This window comes from Neomonachus schauinslandi, chromosome 10 (assembly GCF_002201575.2).
Source record: "Neomonachus schauinslandi chromosome 10, ASM220157v2, whole genome shotgun sequence".
NCBI lineage: Eukaryota > Metazoa > Chordata > Mammalia > Carnivora > Phocidae > Neomonachus > Neomonachus schauinslandi.
Window position 1 is genome coordinate 96759317 of NC_058412.1, and position 21474 is coordinate 96780790.

The 21474-nt window shown below is 41.1% G+C and overlaps 1 protein-coding gene across 1 annotated transcript in view; it reads left to right on the plus strand.

The window, feature by feature from the left end:
- KIF16B (kinesin family member 16B) overlaps positions 1–21474 on the plus strand; it is a 296429-nt gene that overhangs the window by 244849 nt on the left and 30106 nt on the right. Inside the window, exon 25 of the mRNA XM_021700652.1 lies at positions 12175–12258. Coding sequence (XP_021556327.1) covers positions 12175–12258 — 84 coding nt within the window. The remainder of the gene's footprint in view (positions 1–12174; positions 12259–21474) is intronic.

The window sequence follows — 21474 nt, forward strand, 5'->3', positions numbered from 1 at the left end:
GCTGTGAGAATTATGGCAGCCCTTTGATGAGTTTTCATTATTTGCATTTCTCAAAAGCTGGAGTGGCTAAAATTTATGGCCATAAACCCGCAGGGTGTGGATGTTTCAAATGCTGTAGGTCATCATGTAGGTGTGTCTACTTGTAAAAGACAGGTTAAAGCTGATTTGACCAATTAGAGTGCCAGATGGCATTTCCCCCCATAGTCTTTAAAAATTGGGTACTACTTAGGTAGCCAAGTGTTACGGGAGTAAGGAAAAAAATGCCTAGTAAATGAGGATTGAAAATAAAATACACTTTTATTAGGTGGTAACAGAAGTCAAATGTTTTTCTTTCATTAGTAAAGATTCCACACTTTGTTTTCAGTTTTCTTTCAGTAATTTATAATCTAGTTTTAGCAGCTTAATTGTTATAAAATCATAAAAGATAAGACTTTTTATCACTCATTTAAATTTGTGTATAAGGGTTGCCATTATTTATATCCAAAGGAATAACGATGCCATTTATCAAAATCTATGCTGTCTGTTGCCTCCGAGGCCACCTGGACCTAATATAGGGTCTGGCTAACCTAAAAAGTGAACTTGGCCAAGAGAGAAAGGCTTATAATAAAAGCAAACTTTTCCATTACTTATCATTTGTCTTCTTGATGGCAGCAGACTGGCCAACCTATCTTATTATAATCTAATAAACATTGAAGTCAGGATTTGAGCATGATGGGTCTTTGAAGATAATTGGGCTGTGTCAGTTCACCAGGAATCAGAAAGGGAAAAATAAACTTGGAGATGAAAATTTCACTCTGGGATCATTAAGATCATTAAGAAATATCACAAAGCAACAGAGAATGCTATGTTGCTGATACACATGCATGTATATATACATGGCTAGCTAGCGTGATGGATGAATGGATTTCAATGCTTTCATTTTCCTAAAACTGAGATTCACAGATAATTCCGTAAAATGGCTATTAGTTATAAGCAACTACTAATTGTCTTATCTGACTCTGTTGATAATTCTTCATGTAGATCTGTTGTTCAGAATAAAGTCAATAACTTGGGTTTTTAGGCTCCACAGTCACTGAAGAAGGGAAAGACAATTTCACTGGAAATGAGTAGGCCTCAAAATTACTGATTTCATTTTTCTAATGGCTTTTATTTCAATCTTTTTGTCTTTAGAATATGTTTTATTTACTGAATCGCAGAACAAGCTTGTCATAATGTTTCTCTTAGGCCAAAGAAATGTGCTGTTTTATCCTCATTTGTTTCCTGTGTTTTAGTCTGCATAATCACATTTTGTAATTATACAAAGTAGGCCACAGGGCTGTTAAGTTTTCTTCCAGTGTTCTCCAGGCCTACCACGTCTTCCACAAATATCCAATTTATTTGATCTTAGTCATCATTTTTAACTTTAACATACAGTTTTCCCATAAGGGCTCAAATGTCTTTGCATCGTTTCCCACTCCTGCTACAGGGATAATGGCTGTAGCAGGAAGAGATACCATTTTAAGGGATTGCTCATGAATACTGTCCCCATTTGTGTCTGTCCTTTTTCTGTTCTACAACCTCTTTAAAAGTAACATTCTTCATTATTATATTTTCCTTCTACATACCTTGGCCTTTCTTTTTTTTTTTTTTTAAAGATTTTATTTATTTGAGACAGAGAGAATGAGAGAGAGAGAGCACATGAGAGGGGGGAGGGTCAGAGGGAGAAGCAAGCTCCTTGCTGAGCAGGGAGCCCGATGCGGGACTCGATCCAGGGACTCCAGGATCATGACCTGAGCCGAAGGCAGTCGCTTAACCAACTGAGCCACCCAGGCGCCCCTACCTTGGCCTTTCTTCAAATAAGAATGCTGCGAAGATTTTATAGGAAGTCAGCACACTCCTCAAAGGCAATATAGCCAAGAGAATAGGTAAAACATCTCCATGGTACCTGAAATGCTACTTCCAAGTCCCGCATACAGAGATTTTAATAATTGGTACTTGAGTTATAAAATTTCAGAGGTGAAAGGGAACTTGAATGTCTTCTTTCAACTCCTTCAGATTTCACAGGTGATAAAACTAGAAACTAGTTTTTATACATTGCTCAAGAATATACCAGCAGCTCCCTACTGAACTGAGACTTGAAATCTGATTGCCCCAAATCCCAGCTTATTAAAAGAAAAAGACATATGGTGTTAATTTAACTGTTCCATTAAATCTATAAAGAGAATAATCACTTTTTATTGTTTCTATAAAAATGATGCATGCTCATTTATAAAAATTTCACATAATACAAGGAGAAAGCAACAGATCGCTCCAAATCATTCTCTAAATATAATTAATGTTACTGTTTAATGAACATTATCTTAAGTACTTAAATGAATAGGCATGGATAAAAGGATGGATATGTAAGTTGAGAAAAAGAAATTAAAATAAGAAAAAGAAGAAAGAATGAAATACTTTTAGAACATTAGGTTCATTCTAGATATCCTATCTTTAATTGCTAACATTAAGTTTAATTTTACTTGAAGGTGTCAGAAGTGAAAGAAAATGAAATAAAACTGAAGAAATTGCTGAACTTCAAATTAAATGTTGCTCTACCAGAAGTTATAAGTTCTCTAAAATATATATGACTTTAAGCAAAAGGATTATAAACAAACATAAGAATGTGAGCTGCTAGTTTTCAAATGTGTTTCCATTTTACAAATTATCAGTTGTGTTTCTGTTTTATGAACAATCGATTGACTTTTGAGCACCTGTTTGGAGGTTCTAGCAGGGGAGCGCAGCTACTCATGTACCCTTGACCAAAGAACAGTCTTCCTCTGTTGGGGAATGTCATCCTCTATGACTGAGTGACCGAGCGGGCAGCTTCCAGGGGGAGGGATGCACGTGGAGTGGTGAGGGAGGAAGGGGGCACCTCCCTAGCCAGCCAGGTCAGCTGAATCAATCCTGGTGATCAGTGGGGTGACAGATGTCCCAGCCAGATCACTCTCACATCCATCAGTTGACTGTTGTAACAAAGACAAATTAGCACACTTTAACTCCCGTCTCCCAAATTTTAAAAGTCATTTTATATTATCTTTTTTACATTGTCAAGATATATAGCGTTCACATTCTTTTATACCTTAGCCAAATATATTTCCCTGTTGGTTGTGATTTTAAATAGAGACAATATTTACTTTACCATCATTTCCTCATTCCTGAGATCTTTATATTGTGCTGTGTCTTGGTTGGTTATTTTTGATCATCCAGTACGTTTTGGAAAAGATGCCCTTTGATATGTTTTACTTGAATTCTTATGTGCTTGAGAATGTCTCTCTGTGGCCTGCACACTTGGAAGTCACCTTAGTTAGGTCTAAACTTGTGGGTCACATTCCCTTTCCCTTAGCACATTTCATTTTGTGTCATTTTCTTTATATACTTTGTGCTCATCTGTTTTGTTTTGTTTTTTTAAGATTTTATTTATTTATTTGTCAGAGAGAGAGAGAGCACAAGCTGGGGAAGCAGCAGGCAGAGGGAGAAGCAGGCTCCCCTATGAGCAGGGAGCCCAATGTGGGACTTGATCCCAGGACCCTGGGATCATGACCTGAGCCGAAGGCAGACACTTAACCGACTGAGCCATCCAGGCGTCCCTGTGTTTTCATTATATTTATTCTACTTCTGTTTCTTCTACTGGGGCTTTCATTCCAATTAATTTTTTTTTTTTTTAGTTTTAGCACGTTGGGGGTAGGGAGGGTAAGGGAGGAGTGGGGATGGGAGATGTGGTTGTACTGATTGTTCAGTCAACTTTCTTTATTTTAGAATAGTTTAGATGCTCTTTTTTGCCTTTCAGCATGTCTTGTTAAGTTTTTGCTGAAAGCCAGACATGGTGTATTGGGTAAAAGGGATTGAGGTAGATGGGCCTTTAGTGTGAGGCTCTAGGTTCATGGGCTAGGATGCAGGTGGTGTTTGTAGTTTGCTGTAGCTGCGGTGTCAGAGGCTTGCCTTCCCCCCAGTGTCCTTGGTTGGGTCTCCCGTAGAGAGGAAACCCTTTGGGTTTTCCTCGAGACTTCTTCAGTAGAGCCTGAGGCTTGCCGTTCTTCATCTGTAATCCGTTGTTGTGCAGGAGCCCTCCTGATGTGGTGATGAGGTGTGGCAGGAGTGGAAGGCCCTGTAGGCCTTTGATCAGTTTCCTCTTCCAGTGAGCCTGCTGTTGGGCATTCCACTTTCTCTAGGTTAGACAGACTTTTGTTACCCAAGGTATGGTTAGATTCCAGCAAAAGAGTTTCCCTTGAGAGCAGGCCTGTTAGGGAGAACAGAGAGCTTTGGGTGTATTTCAAAATGGTTACTTTTTCTCTCCTCCTGCCAGAAAGTAGCAGACTTTTCTCCCATCTCGCAATGAGAACATGGGTGTGGAGGTAAAACTAACAGAAGTATGCAGACCCTACACATACACCGAGCTTGTAACACCAACACCACTCTGCACTGAGCCTCCAGTAACTCACCGATTACAGTTGAAAGTGTTCCTGACTCTGCTGGCTCCAGTGTAGACTTCTGCATCGTTAGGCTATGATTCTGTCTCCGCCCACTTGTCTCCCCAGTTTGGGGACATCAGTTTGCCCGTAACCCCAATTCTCGGATGGATCTAAGAAGAGTTGTTGAGGCTTTCAACAACTAGTCTGTTCAGCCTTCTTCTTGTTGTGAGGGCAAGGATGATGGCTTCCAGGCTTCTAACATACCACATCAGAAACCAGAAATTCTGTTCCAGCAGTTCTATTAGTTCTCACCCACGGCTTCCCCTATTATTAGCAACTTACATGAGTATAGTACATGTGTCACAACGAGTGAACTAATACTAATATTGATACATCATTATCAACTAACGTCTATATTTTTGAGATTTCTTTAGTTTTTACCTAATGTCCCTTTTTTGTTCCAGAATCCCATCCAGGATACCACAGTTGCATTTAGTTATTATGTCTCCTTAGGCTCCTCTTGGCTGTGACAGTTTTGTATACTAACCTTGTTTTGTTTTTCAGATTATTCCATCTTTGGCCTTTGGGAGCTCTTTCAGGGGATGCTTGCATTCCTTCGTAATACCCCATCATGGTGCTCTTGTTTTGGGTACTTCCTTTCAGGCACTACAAGATGCTTCAGGCTCAGCTTACGTATCCCCTGTCCCAATCCTAGAATTAGCCATTTCTCCAAGAGCTGGCTCACTTTTCCACCCTTTTTCCCTTTGTAGTCCTTTTTTTTTTCAATCTGGGTACGTACTTCTTTGGACTTTTCTTTTGAGATGATTTTTGTGGTTCCTGTAAGACCGTCGGTAACTTCTTGTCTGAGTTCTTCCTGGCTGTCTGGGGCCAGTTTTTCGTGTGGTGTGTGTTCTTTATCTGCCTTTGCTTATGTTTTACTCATCCTCTTCTCACCCCAGTCATAGTTCTAGTTTGAGTTCCTTCTGATTATTTCTCATCCCCTTTTAAATTTGATTTATTTATTTACTTATTTATTTATTTGGGAGAGCTGGGGGAGGGGCAGAGGGAGAGAGAGAATCTCAAGCAGACTCTGCGCTGAGCACAGAGCCTGTCATGGGACTCAGTCTCACAACCCCGAGATCATGACCTGAGCCAAAATTAAAAGTTGGGTGCTCAACAGACTGAGCCACCCAGATGCCCCTAATTATTTCTCCTTTAAAAAAAAAAAAAGATTTTATTTATTTATTTGAGAGAGAGCACAAGTGGTGGGGGAGGGTGGTACGGGGCAGAGGGAGAAGCAGACTTTCCACTGAGTAGGGAGCCTGATGCGGGGCTTGATCCCAGGACCCTGGGATCATGACCTGAGCCAAAGGCAGACCCTTAACTGACTGAGCCACCCAGGCGCCCCTTATTTCTCATCTTTAAGTGAAGTGGACTAATTATTAAGGGAAACACTGGTGTATCACGAGGGCAAAGAGGGGACAAATATTGGGGATGATGAAGACAGCAACCTACTACTTACCTAAACTGCCTGAAATTTTTCTGAATTTCTTTCCACCAGTTTTTTCCTTTGCTTTGAGACACTTGTTCTCTTATTTTCTGGTGTTCACAAGGGCTATGGGGTCACTGGAGGGTCAAATGCTTGCCCTCAGACCTTTCTTCCCTCTAACACTGTGAGCTTCTCCAGGTTCTTCCCCCCACAACCCCTCCTCACCTTCCTCCTTGCTGCAGGTGTCCCCCACCTTTTCCTTGTCCCTAGATTTAGCCTCTAATCACAGTGTAGTGGAATGCCTGAGAGTTTGGATGTTTGCTCTGGTGGATCACTCATGGTGCCCGCGGTCTGGAGATGAGGTAAGGAAGGCCCTCGGCAGCCCCACGGTGCTTTCCCTGGGTGCCGCCTGGCCTGCGGTGCGGGGCTGTGGCAGTTTCCTAGTTTGGAGAGAGAGTGTTTCCTTTTCATCTCTTCTGTTTCTGGTGGTGCTTTTGAAGGAGATGAACTCCACCATCTTTAACCAGAACTGTTTCCTTACATTTTACTGTTTGTAGAAAGATTATTTTTGTTTGAATCATATTTTCAACATGAGACACTGTGAAAGTTATAAGGGGAAAATGAAGTCTTATAGAAAGAAAATTATTTTTCCCTTGTTACCAAATCCCAGTATATTGATAATTTGTATATGAGTCAGAACTGTTTATCTGAGTCCCTCTAGAATTTAGTTATAGTAAGGAATATAGGACTTAAGGAACTGTGATTTTTAGAAATGTAGGCCACTGTATTTCCTTTGTCACAGGTTACAAAGGAAATCAGAGGAGTCTCTCCTCTACCTACAGATTGCCATTCACTGTTCCTGACAACATTTCTCATGGAAATCAAATCTAGACCATCTGCTAGATTAAAAAATGAGGCAATAAAAATGAAAATTTATGAATATAAAGAACTTGAGAAGAAATGAAAATGTTCAGATAATATATCTTATTTAAAAATTTCTGTTTAGGGGCGCCTGGGTGGCTCAGTCGTTAAGCGTCTGCCTTCGGTTCAGGTCATGATCCCAGGGTCCTGGGATCGAGCCCCGCATCGGGCTCTCTGCTCGGCGGGAGGTCTGCTTCTCCCTCTCCCCCTCCCTCTGCTTGTGTTCCCTCTCTCGCTGTGTTTCTCTCTGTCAAATAAATAAAATCTTTAAAAAAAAAAAATAAAAAAATAAAAATTTCTGTTTAACATGAGAAACCAAGCAAGCAAACAAAAGATGTTGATATATGTTGGACATGAGTGGGAAAGTCAGGGACAGTTTGGAATCTCCCCCTTTTTAGCCCTTTCCTGTATTCTTAATTTGTTGGAAATACTACTTTTCAGACAACAACACTTTCAGCACAATGGAAGAGTTTCTCTTTTTTGTTTGTTTCTTTTTTGTCCATTTCTTTGTTTGCTTATTTTGGCTCTCCGGGTACTTTATCCTGATCAATGGCTCTGTTGATCTTGGTAAATTATCCTTTTTAAAAATTATCTGGACCATTTAATTAATTCACAATCCAGAAATGAAACCTACAGAGGATTGCTTTTGCTGTCTGTTTTAAAATAAATGAGGCAGTGACTTTGTACTTGCACAGAGAAGTTTAGGCCTCTTCTCTATTTTAAGTTTCTAAACTCTTCTAAGGATTTTTGTAATATTACTGTTTTGAGAACAAAGTAGTAATTGCTGTCCTCTTTCCCTAGTCCAAGTAAAGACAATGGTAGTCTTTTTCCCTTCTGGAGGATGGGCTGACTCAGATGGCCATGACTATATGTTCTGTGTCAACAACAGCTGTTGGTCCCCAAATGGCCTCCTGCACCATCTACCATGTGTTCCCAACTCCTTGTCCATTTCAGTGTCATATATATTTTAAATAAGATATTTCTAGTTTAGTATTATTTTGGGGTACTTTAAGAGAAATATTCTTTTGAAGGAATATTGGTTTGATATAGCCAACTGACAGTCCATCAAATGAGAATACCTATGCTTGGCAGGTAAAGCAGATGGAAATGTATCTTTGCCCTAGAGGTCACTTAAAAATGTCAAAGTTTTATGCAGGGTTTAACCAGATGAAATTGCTGATATTCACCCATTTTTAACTTACAAAATTGGCAGTTTCGTCTCATTTAGCCCGAGCTTATAGATAGCAAGGGCTAAAAAGCACTGTTAAGATTTCTCTAAAAAGGGGCGCCTTGGTGGCTCAGTTGGTTGAGCGACTGCCTTCGGCTCAGGTCATGATCCTGGAGTCCCTGGATCGAGTCCCGCATCGGGCTCCCTGCTTGGCAGGGAGTCTGCTTCGCCCTCTGACCCTATCCCCTCTCATGTGTTCTTTCTCTCTCATTCTCTCTCTCTCAAATAAATAAAATCTTTAAAAAAAAAAAAGCACTTTAAGATTTCTCTAAAAAGGAGAAATGGAGGTCGTTTTCATTCTATCAGGAGGAAGAGAGTTGGAGAGCTGTTTCTGATGTAAATATAATTACTTTAATGAGGGAGGTATTTTTTTCAATATTTTGTCTCACAGCCTTGCCTTTCTACTTTAGTTTGCTTGTGTCCCAGCCCCACCAATAGCAGTTGGGCCCAGGACTGTGACTTCCTATCAAGAATGACACTGGAACTTCTGCTTCTGTTCATTTGCTTCCTCTCTTCATCACTTCAACTACGTATAAGGATAGCCACCATTATTCCTGCTTTTTATTGAGAGGAGTAAGCTGATAGGGTCCCACTAATCTTATATGTCCCAGGATGGACTGCCGGGAGCCTGTCTCCCAACCCAGCCCCTTACCTGTTATTCCCACTGCTGTTGCTCTGCCCTGGCACGTTCCTGTTCCCTTAGTGGGTACCTGTCCTCAGTTAGGTGCCGTTAGGAGCTCTTGGAACCATTGGCCACTGTCTAGCAGCTCTACATCATTCTTCTGGTTTAATATACTTAAAGGAGGGGTTACTTTCTTTCATCTGAATCCTGGATCCACGAGGACTTCAAAGGGATTTTTCCATACATTGGGGACCCCCCACCACAGCATGGTGGTGAAACACTGAGAGTCAGCGCCAATTCCTTGTCTCGACCCGGCAACCCTGTGACTACGAACCTTTCTGAGTCACTTAACTCTGGAACTGTGTTTCCTTGTCTCTAAAGTTAAATGGGTGAATATTATAGTCCTCTGATTATATGCCTGAAAGTTGTTAACAGGTGCCCTTTTCTTCCTAAAATCTGAACAACAGTATTACACATAATTTATACATGTTTATTTCACAGCGTGGATATTAACGGCCCAAAATTTTATCCTCCACCTCCGAATAGAGTATTTGCTGTTGATGACAAGGACATTTAAATGCTTGCTCCCCACCTGGGTCAGCTGCCTGAAGTTCTTTTAGTGCACCAAGTGCACCATTTCCGATTGAGCGTGCAAGTGTGACTGTAAATTTCCCCTGACAGAAACCACATCACCTTGTCAGCCATAGAAGAAAATGACAAAATAGTCAACTGTGAAAGCATGCCTGCCAAGGTTCCAGCATTACCGCAGTGGGGGGGAACACACTTGTACGAGATAAAATCGGGGCTGGATGAAGCCCCAAACACGAGCCCCGGTATACCTGTCTTCTCTAAGCTGCAACGTATGGGAAGTGTGTGTGCTAGTAAGGCCAGGGCTCCAGAAAAGCCTTTGCTTCCCGGAGCCACATCACCAATCCAGGGATGGAAGAGAGGGGCCAAGAGGAAATGGCACAGTGCTTTCTTCGTAATGAGCATATCCCTAGCAAATAAGAACAGTTACTAAGGTCTGTGTGTGGTTACTTCACAGAATCTTCACAGAAACTGGTGAAGTTTAGGGGCGCCTGGGTGGTTCAGATGGTTAAGCGTCTGCCTTCAGCTCAGGTCATGATCCCAGGGTCCTGGGATCGAGCCCCACATCGGGCTCCTGGCTCGGCCGGGAGTCTGCTTCTCCCTCTCCCTCTGCCTCTCCCACTGCTCATGCTCTCTCTCTCTCTGTATCTCTGTGTCTCAAATGAATAAATAAAATCTTTAAAAAAAAAAAAAAAAGAAACTGGTGAAGTTTTGTACCGTTTTCTGCCTTTTCAGCAGAGAATATTTAGGCAGAGAGAAACACGACTAGTCAGCTAGATAGTGGTCAAGCCAAGATTCAGACTGGGTCTGTGTTAACCTCAGTGCCTGTGGTCTTTCACTTAACCTTGAACTGACCTTAAAGCTCAGGGTCAGCAACAGAATTGGAACCCGGTGAGAGAAGGGGGAGAAGGGGTGCTGCACCCCTTCCATCCCAAGTTTTCTCTGCTTTGGTAGAGAGAACACTGGAGCATGAAGGGAGTGAACGTCTGCCCAACTGCAGCTAACTTTAAAAAAGGGCCATAAAGTCATCAGAGATACCTTGAAGAGAGTAAAAAGGGATAATTACTCTTACAAGAAAAAGAAGATACCTAATAAAAAATGACCAAAACAGTTGAACACTTACCAAAAATGACTAACCAGATGGCCAATGTGCATGTGAAAAGATGCTCAACATCATTAGTCATTAGAAAAATGCAAACTTGAACCACAGTAGAAATTACAGCATACCCACCAGAATTGCTAAGACGAGAAACCACAGCACCAGATGTTGGTGAGGATTGGAAGCAATTGGATCTCTCAGTCACGGCTGGTGGGAGTGTCAGGTAGTTAAACCACTTTGGAAAACGATTTGATAATTTCAAATACAGCTGAGCACTTTCATACCCCAAGACGCAGCATTTTTACTCCTGACACTCTGACCAGCAGAAATCCCTGCATACGTTCATCAGAATGCCTTTGGGGAAACGTTCATAGCAGCACAATGCCTAATGGCCAAAAACTAGAAACTAACCAAAAGCCCAGTAACAAGAGGCTGTTGAACAAATAAATGGTGGAATGTTCACATAATGGAGTAGTATTCTGCCACAGGAATGAGCAAACTATTGCTACACAACAGCAACGTGAATGGATCTCACAAACATGAGGCAGTGTGGTGAAGGCAGGCACAAAGGAGTTCGTGCTGCATGATACCATTTACATAAAGTTCAAAAATAGGCAATGGTGAGCTACACTTGGAAGTCAGGCTAGCGTCAATCTTTGTAGAAGGCAGGAGGGCATGACTGGGAGTGCTTGGGGGGGCTTCCTGGGTGCTGGACATGTCCTCTCAGTGGTGGTTACAGTGTGTTGAGATGTTGAAAATTCATCAAGTTGTTCACTTATGGTATGTGCACCTCATGTATATTCTTATACTTTAACACTAAGTTTTGAAAGCATTATGTATATCAATGCTAGTTTTTAATTTTTGATTCCCACTGTGGTAATAAAAATTTAAATCAAGAGATTTGCATATGTATAAAATAGGGATTTTGTGGCATATTGTGACCTATATTGTGGAAGAAATGTTGTTAATTTTTTCTTGATAATTCTTCATTGGCTTCTTGATTTGTCTGAACCCGACAAAGTGAGGAAGGCAGGAAGTAGTGAATTTCATCAACACCAGCAATTATTGCTGCTTAGCATTCATTCAACCAGGGCAGCACTGGCTGGTCAGGTTCTCACCAGATTATAGAGTTCTTTCTGGCCTCCCAGTCTATAATAAAACTTATCTTTTTATTACGATTTTAATACCTCCAAGAAGAGAAACACAAAATAACTGAAATCCCAAGACCTGACTAAAAACAAATTCTGAACCTTTATTCTCTAAGGAACGAGGTGAAAAGATTCAAAGAGAGGTCTTCTTTTCACACAGGAATTCTTCATTTGTAACAGTAGCTATAAAAAGGCAATATGGAATGTTTAAAGAACCTGAACAATGGCCTCAGAACTGTTTTACAAAATGTTCAGGTAGTGTGCAAGTTTTCAAATTCTTACCTCAGCACAAAAATTAATTGAATTCTAGTGTAAGGAGGGGACTAAAAGAAGAACAGACTTGTGTTTTAACAAATAAAACTTCTGAAACGCCATCTGGCAGAGTCTAATATGTTGCCTGAGACAAAATATTGAGACTCAGAGCTGTTTTTCCTTTGCGTTCCCGTGCCGCCTGCTCATTTGACCATTGTGGAATCTTGCCCTTGTTCAAGGTCACTCGGTTGGTGACGAAGCAAGGGAGGACCTGCCATCTTTAAACTCCCAGCCTCTTCCTCTTTTCACCCCATGATAGCGACTCCAGATAATAGATTAATAAACGCCTAAGGATCATTGGTGTGATATTAATACATCTCTTATAAAATATCTATTTCAGCTTGCTCCCCTTGAGTTCCCTCCAAAGAAACTATTTGGAAACAAGGATGAACGTGTGATTGCTGAGAGGCGGAGTCACTTAGAGGTAACGGATTTAAGCTTTTCTTTCTCCGGGTAGAAATTGTGCCATCTGATTGACCAGTGAGAATTGTTCCTGTTAGAAACAGCACGGCTCTTGTTCATGGGTGTGAAGGTGCTGCTTCATTAACACCGGAGGTGGTGGCGGTGTAGATGAGAAAGTGACGGTATCAGTCTACTTGAAATGTAAGCCCTTATCCCCCTCTGGTCTAATAGAACGTTTTTCTGGCTTGGAAGGAGATAACATTTATCCTAAGGGTTAGGAAGCAGGCTGTGGGTGAGAACTAACTATTCACAGAGACAGATGGTCTGTAATACAGAATGAGGTACAAAAGCTTGCTGCAAAAAAACTTGCATTAATTAACTGAAGATACAGAGTATTGCACCATTGTTACTTTTTTGAGAGAGCTGGAAGCAAAAAGACACATACCTATTTTAGTCACAGTTAGGTTTTATTTGGCTTATTTTAATTTCATCTTCTGAGCCGGCTACATATAGAACTTTGGTTCAACACAACTTGTTTTTCCGAGGGTCTCACTGCCAGTGGGCATTGTTGACTGCTTTATATGGTTTGTATTTCTTTTCAAGGTAGAGTTGCTTGTTTGGTTGGAATCTGATGCTAATGAGGCTGAGTCTTTGTGCTAAGGCACAGTCACCTGTGTCCTGGGTGGTATCTCTTGCTACCAAAGTAGGCAGGATAAAATTACTAATAGCTGACTGCAGTCTCCTGTCAGCAAGCTTGCATGGGGCCTCTTAAAGTCCGCTTTGCTACTTCTTTAAGAAGAAGAATAATAAGACCTATTGCAAGTGAAATCAAGTAAGAGAAGGCCCAAGAGAGCCCCTTCTGAATGGTAAAGTGCTACATAAAAATTCGGTATTATTCTCGTTCCTCCTGACAGCCAGTGTGACTTAGTGCCAGGGAACCAAGGATTAGGGAGACATCCAGAGGCTGGGGGGTCCAGTGAGAGCAAAAGAGGGGGAGAAGTGGAAAAGAGAGAAAGATTGTGGTCCACGAGGGGCAGTTGAGAGTTTGAGATCCTCATCTAGAACTGCTGTGAAGAAAGAAGAGTTTCAGGGGTAGCCATGCTTCCTGGCCTTGAGTTCAAATGTGAGAGTGACGTGTTTGAAGAGGTCCTGGATCTATGAAGCCTGAGCCCTGGATGAGTCATGGCAGGTTTCTGAAAAGCATTCTAAGAGTTGCCATGACCCTGAGACCCAACTGAAGAACTTGCCTTCATGGGAGAGATTAGCATGGTGAGCCTGCTCGATTAAGTTCTCTTAAAAGTCTGATTGTATCATATAAAAACTGTAAAAATAATGATAGAACTGGGGATGGTTTTCTTTACCTAACCTTTACCTGCCTCAGTCATGTAGACTTGTCTTTAATGGGAACGTGGAAGATGATAGGCTATAAAAACAAGTGTATAAACCAACAGGAAATAGACTGTTGTCATCCCTAGCTTCTCAGGGCTCCAGTTAAAGTCACATGGCGCCCAGCTGTGGCACAGCAGATTGGCATCCTGTGTGCTGTGCATTTGTAGCTCCACCTTTGGTGACTCTTCTCTTTCCATTCAAGCTTCCAGGGTCAGAGCCCAGCTCAGGGTCCTCTTTCGTTCCGGTATTTAGATGGGCCCATGTTTGTTCTTTCAGTCTCTCCTCCCTAATCATTTAGCCCTACTAAAGCCATCAACAGAGTAGATGAAGAGAGTTCTGTGTTAACGTCTCTGCCTATACAAGGACCCCTTCCATCGCCGTGACTGTTATTTACCTGTGGCGTTAGCCTTTAAAGAATGGATCCCACATCTCGTGGAAACAGACACTGACGATTTAAATTAAATGTATTTCTCCTAACGTTGAATCTTAGAATATCATGTCCTTTTCAAGAGCGAGTGTAATTTAATTTTATTTAAAGGAAAATTAATCTGAGATTCTTCAGTTAATTTCCCATGACTATTGTGACTTTATTTTTTTAATCTAACATCAGAAGTCACCATTTGATTTAGTGTATTTTCATGCGAAAATTAACATAATTACTTTCCCTGAGTTTCCTGTTCGATTTAATTCAATATACATTTATGTAATTCCTAATACATGCTGGAGACAGTACTAGGTATTATACAGAATATAAAGAGAAATGAGACATTTCTTTCCCTCTAAGAGCATATATTTAAATTTCCTATATGAAACTTTACCTAGAGATAAAACTAAATACATAAACATATCAAGAAAAAATGGCTTTCAGTAGACCACATTTGAGCTAGTACACACTAGTATACATAGTGTTTGCTCAAAGGGAATTGTCTGACAATTTTTTTTTTTGGTGGGAATTTTATCAATATTCTTTATTTTTTATTGTTATGTTAATCACCATACATTACATCATTAGTTTTAGATGTAGTGTTCCATGATTCATTGTTCATGCATAACACCCAGTGCTCCATGCAGAACATGCCCTCTTTAATACCCATCACCAGCCTAACCCATCCTCCCACCCCTCTCCCCTCTAGAACCCCCAGTTTATTTCTCAGAGTCCATCGTCTCTCATGGTTCGTCTACCCCTCCGATTTCCCCTGCTTCATTCTTCCCCTCCTGCTATCTTCTTTTTTTTTTTTCCTTAACATATATTGCATTATTTGTTTCAGAGGTACAGATCTGAGATTCAACAGTCTTCCACAATTCACAGCGCTTACCAGAGCACATACCATCCCCAGTGTCTGTCACCCGGTCACCCCATCCCTCCCACCCCACCCCCACTCCAGTAACCCTCAGTTTGTTTCCTGAGATTAAGAATTCCTCATATCAGTGAGGTCATATGATAATGTCTTTCTCTGATTGGCTTATTTTGCTCAGCATAATACCCTCCACTTCCATCCACGTCGTTGCAAATGGCAAGATCTCATTCCTTTTGGTGGCTGCATAATACTCCATTGTATATATATACCACATCTTCTTTATCCATTCATCTGTCGATGGACATCTTGGCTCTTTCCACAGTTTGGCTATTGTGGACATTGCTGCTATAAACATCAGGGTGCACGTACCCTTTCGGATCCCTACTTTTGTATCTTTGGGGTAAATACCCAGTAGTGCAGTTGCTGGATCGTATGGTAGCTCTATTTTCAACTTTTTGAGGAACCTCCATACTGTTTTCCAGAGTGGCTGCACCAGCTTGCATTCCCACCAACAGTGTAGGAGGGTTCCCCTTTCTCTGCATCCCCGCCAACATCTGTCATTTCCTGACTTGTTAATTTTAGCCATTCTGACTGGTGTGAGGTGGTATCTCATTGAGGTTTTGATTTGGATTTCCCTGATGCCAAGCGATATTGAGCTCTTTTTCATGTGTCTGTTGGCCATTTGGATGTCTTCTTTGGAAAAATGTCTGTTCATGTCTTCTTCCCATTTCTTGATTAGATTCTTTGTTCTTTGGGTGTTGAGTTTGATGAGTTCTTTATAGATTTTGGATACTAGCCCTTTATCTGATATGTCGTTTGCAAATATCTTCTCCCATTCTGTCACTTGTCTTTTGGTTTTGTTGACTGTTTCTTTTGCTGTGCAAAAGCTTTTTATCTTGATGAAGTCCCAATAGTTCATTTTTGCCCTTGCTTCCCTTGCCTTTGGCGATGTTTATAGAAAGAAGTTGCTGCGTCTGAGGTCGAAGAGGTTGCTGCCTGTGTTCTCCTTCAGGATTTTGATGGACTCCTGTCTCACATTTAGGTCTTTCAACCATTTGGAGTCTATTTTTGTGTATGGTGTAAGGAAATGGTCCAGTTTCATTCTTCTGCATGTGGCTGTCCAATTTTCCCAGCACCATTTGTTGAAGAGACTGTCTTTTTTCCATTGGACATTCTTTCCTGCTTTGTTGAGGATGAGTTGACCATAGAGTTGAGGGTCCATTTCTGGGGTCTCTATTCTGTTCCATTGATCTATGTGTCTGTTCTTGTGCCAGTACCATGCTGTCTTGATGATGACAGCTTTGTAATAGAGCTGGAAGTCCGGAATTGTGATGCCGCCAGCTTTGCTTTTCTAACATTCCTCTGGCTATGCAGGGTCTTTTCTGGCTCCATACAAATTTTAGGATTATTTGTTCCATTTCCTTGAAAAAAGTGGATGGTATTTTGATGGGGATTGCATTGAATGTGTAGATTGCTCTAGGTAGCATTGACATCTTCACAGTATTTGTTCTTCCGATCCATGAGCATGGAACGTTTTTCCATTTCTTTGTGTCTTCCTCAATTTCTTTCATGAGTATTTTATAGTTTTCTGAGTACAGATCCTTTGTCTCTTTGGTTAGATTTATTCCTAGGTATCTTATGGTTTTGGGTGCAATTGTAAATGGGATCGACTCCTTAATTTCTCTTTCTTCTGTCTTGTTGTTGTTGTATAGGAATGCCACTGATTTCTGTGCATTGATTTTATATCCTGCCACTTTACTGAATTCCTGTATGAGTTCTAGCAGTTTTGGGGTGGAGTCTTTGGGGTTTTCCACATAAAGTATCATATCATCTGCAAAGAGTGAGAGTTTGACTTCTTCTTTGCCGATTCGGTTGCCTTTTCTTTCTTTTTGTTGTCTGATTGCTGTGGCTAGGACTTCTAGTACTATGTTGAATAGCAGTGGTGAGAGTGGACATCCCTGCTGCGTTCCTGACCTTAGGGGGAAAGCTCTCAGTTTTTCCCCATTGAGAATGATATTCGCTGTAGGTTTTTCATAGATGGCTTTTATGATATTGAGGTATGTACCCTCGATCCCTAACTCTGAAGAGTTTTGATGAAGAAAGGATGCTGTACTTTGTCAAAAGCTTTTTCTGCATCTATTGAGAGGATCATATGATTCTTGTTCTTTCTTTTGTTAATGTATTGTATCACATTGATTGATTTGCGGATGTTGAACCAACCTTGCAGCCCAGGGATAAATCCCACTTGGTCGTGGTGAATGATCCTTTTAATGTACTGTTGGATCCTATTGGCTAGTATTTTGGTGAGAATTTTTGCATCCATGTTCATCAGGGATATTGGTCTGTAATTCTCCTTTTTGATGGGGTCTTTGTCTGGTTTTGGGATCAAGGTAATGGTGGCCTCAGAAAATGAGTTTGAGTGTTTTTCTTCCATTTCTATTTTTTGGAACAGTTTCAGAAGAATAGGTACTAATTCTTCTTGAAATGTTTGGTAGAATTCCCCTGGGAAGCCATCTGGCCCTGGGCTTTTATTTTTGGGAGATTTTTGATGACTGCTTCAATTTCCTTAGTGGTTATAGGTCTGTTCAGGTTTTCTGTTTCTTCCTGGTTCAGTTTTGGTAGTTGATACATCTCTAGGAATGCCTCCATTTCTTCCAGGTTATCTACTTTGCTGGCATAGAGTTGCTCATAATATGTTCTTATAATTGTTTGTATTTCTTTGGTGTTGGTTGTGATCTCTCCTCTTTCATTCATGATTTTGTTGATTTGGGTCATTTCTCTTTTCTTTTTGATAAGTCTGGCCAGGGGTTTATCAATCTTGTTAATTCTTTCAAAGAACCAGCTCCTAGTTTCGTCGATCTGTTCTGTTCTTTTAGTTTCTATTTCATTGATTTCTGCTCTGATCTTTATGATTTCTCTTCTCCTGCTGGGTTTAGGCTTTATTTGCTGTTCTTTCTCCAGCTCCTTTAGGTGTAGGGTTAGGTTGTGTACTTGAGACCTTTCTTGTTTCTTGAGAAAGGCTTGTATTGCTATATACTTTCCTTTTAGGACTGCCTTTGCTGCATCCCAAACATTTTGAATAGTTGTGTTTTCATTTTCATTGGTTTCCATGTATTTTTTTTAATTCTTCTTTAATTTCCTGGTTGACCCATTCATTCTTCAGTAGGATGCTCTTTAGCCTCCATGTATTTGAGTTCCTTCTGACTTTCCTCTTGTGATTGAGTTCTAGTTTCAAAGCATTGTGGTCTGAAAATAGGCAGGGAATGATCCCAATCTTTTGGTACTGGTTGAGACCTGATTTATGACCTAGGATGTGATCTATTCTGGAGAATGTTCCATGGGCACTAGAGAAGAATGTGTATTCCGTTGCTTTGGGGTGGAATGTTCTGAATATGTCTGTGAAGTCCATTTGGTCCAGTGTGTCATTTAAAGTCTTTATTTCCTTGTTGATCTTTTGCTTAGACGATCTGTCCATTTCAGTAAGGGGAGTGTTAAAGTCCCCCACTATTATTGTATTGTTGTCGATGTGTTTTTTTGTTTTTGTTATTAATTGCCTTATATAATTGGCTGCTCCCATGTTAGGGGCATAGATATTTACAATTGTTAGATCTTCTTGTTGGATAGACCCTTTAAGTAGGATATAGTGTCCTTCCTCATCTCTTATTACAGTCTTTGGTTTAAAATCTAATTTGTCTGATATAAGGATTGCCACCCCAGCTTTCTTTTGGTGTCCGTTAGCATGGTAAATGGTTTTCCACCCCCTCACTTTCAATCTGGGGGTGTCTTTGGGTCGAAAATGAGTCTCTTGCAGACAGCATATCGATGGGTCTTGTTTTTTAATCCAGTCTGATAGCCTGTGTCTTTTGATTGGGGCATTGAGCCCATTTACATTCAGGGTAACTATTGAAAGATAGGAATTTAGTGCCATTGTATTGCCTGTAAGGTGACTGTTACCGTATATGGTCTGTGTTCCTTTCTGGTCTATGTTGCTTTTAGGGTCTCTCTTTGCTTAGAGGACCCCTTTCAAGATTTCCTGGAGGGCTGGTTTTGTGTTTGCAAATTCCTTTAGTTTTTGTTTGTCCTGGGAGCTTTTTATCTCTCCTTCTATTTTCAATGACAGCCAAGCTGGATAGAGTATTCTTGGCTGCATATTTTTCTCATTTAGTGCTCTGAATATATCCTGCCAGTCCTTTCTGGCCTGCCAGGTCTCTGTGGATAGGTCTGTTGCCAATCTAATGTTTCTACCATTGTAGGTTACATATCTCTTCTCCCGAGCTGCTTTCAGGATTTTCTCTTTGTCTCTGAGACTCGTAAGTTTTACTATTAGATGTCGGGGTGTTGACCTATTTTTATTGATTTTGAGAGGGGTTCTCTGTGCTTCCTGGATTTTCATGCCTGTTTCCTTCCCCAAATTAGGGAAGTTCTCTACTATAATTTGCTCCATTATACCTTCTGCCCCTCTCTCTCTTTCTTCTTATTCTGGGATCCCAATTATTCTAATGTTGTTTCATCTTATGGTATCGCTTATCTCTCGAATTCTGCCCTCGTGATCCAGTAGTTTATCTCTCTTTTTCTCACCTTCTTTATTTTCCATCATTTGGTCTTCTATATCACTGATTCTCTCTTCTGCCTCATTTATCCTAGCAGTTAGCACCCCCATTTTTGATTGCACCTCATTAATAGCCTTTTTGATTTATACTTGGTTAGATTTTAGTTCTTTTACTTCTCCAGAAAGGGTTTCTCTAATAACTTCCATGCTTTTTTCAAGCCCAGCTAGTATCTTTAAAGTGATGATTCTGAACTCTAGATCTGACATCGTACTAATGTCCGTATTGAGTAGGTCCCTGGCAGTCGGTACTACCTCTTGTTCTTTTTGTTGACGTGATTTTTTCTGTCTCGTCATTTTGTGCAGAGGAGAATAGATTAATGAGAGAACAAAATGCTAGCAGAGTAACAACGTCCCCAGAAAAGATACTCTAAACAAATCAGAAAAGACCTGAAGCAGTGGGAAAAGAAATGGAAAGAGAGAGAAAAAAAAAAGAAAAAGATAAAGATAAAAACAAACAAAAACAAACAAAACAAAACAACAAGAACAAAAAAAACCAGAATGTGATCAAATATGATCAGGCTGGTATATATAGATCAGTGCCACACACTAGATGTGGGGTGTATTTTGGTCTGTGAGAAGAAAGTGCCTCCCAAAATTTTAAAGAAAGAAAAACTTATATATGTACAAAAATAAGGGTTGATATGATGAAGGGATGGAATATGACTGTAAAGATGGAAATTATAAAAAATTTTATAAAAGGAATTGATAAGTTGTTTGAAAAAAGAAAGAAGAGGATTTAAAAAAAGAAAAAAGAAAAAAGGGAGAGAATGTGATCAGGCAGGGGAGTAGAAAAACCATATACTAGAGATTTAGGGTATATTTTGATCTGTTAGAAGAAACTATCTCAAAATTTTAAAGAGAGCACAACTTATATATATATGCCAAAAATACGGGTAACTACTATGAAGGGATAGAATATGTCTCTAAAAATGAAAAATAAAAATGTTTTTTAAAAAAGGGATTGATAAGATGTTGGTTGATAAAGGGAAAAAGAAAAATTTAAAAAAAAAAGAAAAAAGACAGTTAAAAAAAAAAAAGTTAACTTTGAACTACTAAAGAATCATGGTAAAAAAGCCATGAATTCTATGTGTAGTATTCCCCTAGCGCTGGAGTTCTGCCGTTCTCATTGATCGGTAAACTTGGTCTTGGCTGGCTGTTCTTGCTGATCTTATGGGGGAGGGGCCTGTTGCCGTGGTTTCCAAATGTCTTTGCGGGAGGCGGAATTGCCCCCCCCTTGCCCCCTCCCGGCTAAGTAATCTGCTCGGGTTTGCTCTCCGGGGCTTTTGTTCCCTGCGAGCTTTCCCTACAGCTTTGGAGGTGGAGAGTGAAAATGGCGGCCTCCCAATCTCTGCCCCAGAGGAGCCGAGAACTCGGGCCCACTCCTCAGTGAGCCCCAGAGAAAAGCCGTCAGCCACTCCCGTCTCCCCGGTCTCTGACTGTACTCCGTGCTCACCTGGCCTGTGACCGCGCGTTTCTATCTCTGGCACCCGACCCCGGGTGGAGTCTCCAAACCCAGCAGATCCCTGCAGTGCACTCCCGTGTGGCTCCTCCCAGGGGAGGAAGGTGAGTCTCCCCGGATCTGCCGCTTGTTGGGTCCCTGCTGGAGGAGCAGTGGCCCGACTGTGCCGCGGATCACGGTTTATGGCAACCCCGAGCTGAGAGCCCGCACCTGGGCCCCGCCTCTGCAGCCGGCTTCCCTGCTCCGTTACCTGGGAGGTCTGCTGCACTCAGGCACCCCCGGTCTTTCTGTGACCCCAAGGGTCCTGAGACCACACTGTCCCGTGAGGGTTCCACCCCCCACTTAGCCACCAGAGTGATGTCCCTCAGTGGAGCAGACTTTTAAAAGTTCCGATTTTGTGCTCTGTGGTTCTATCACTTGCCAGAAGCGGCCGACGGAGGCCCCTCCCCCGCCGTGTATCCTCCTGAATATCGCCTCGGATTC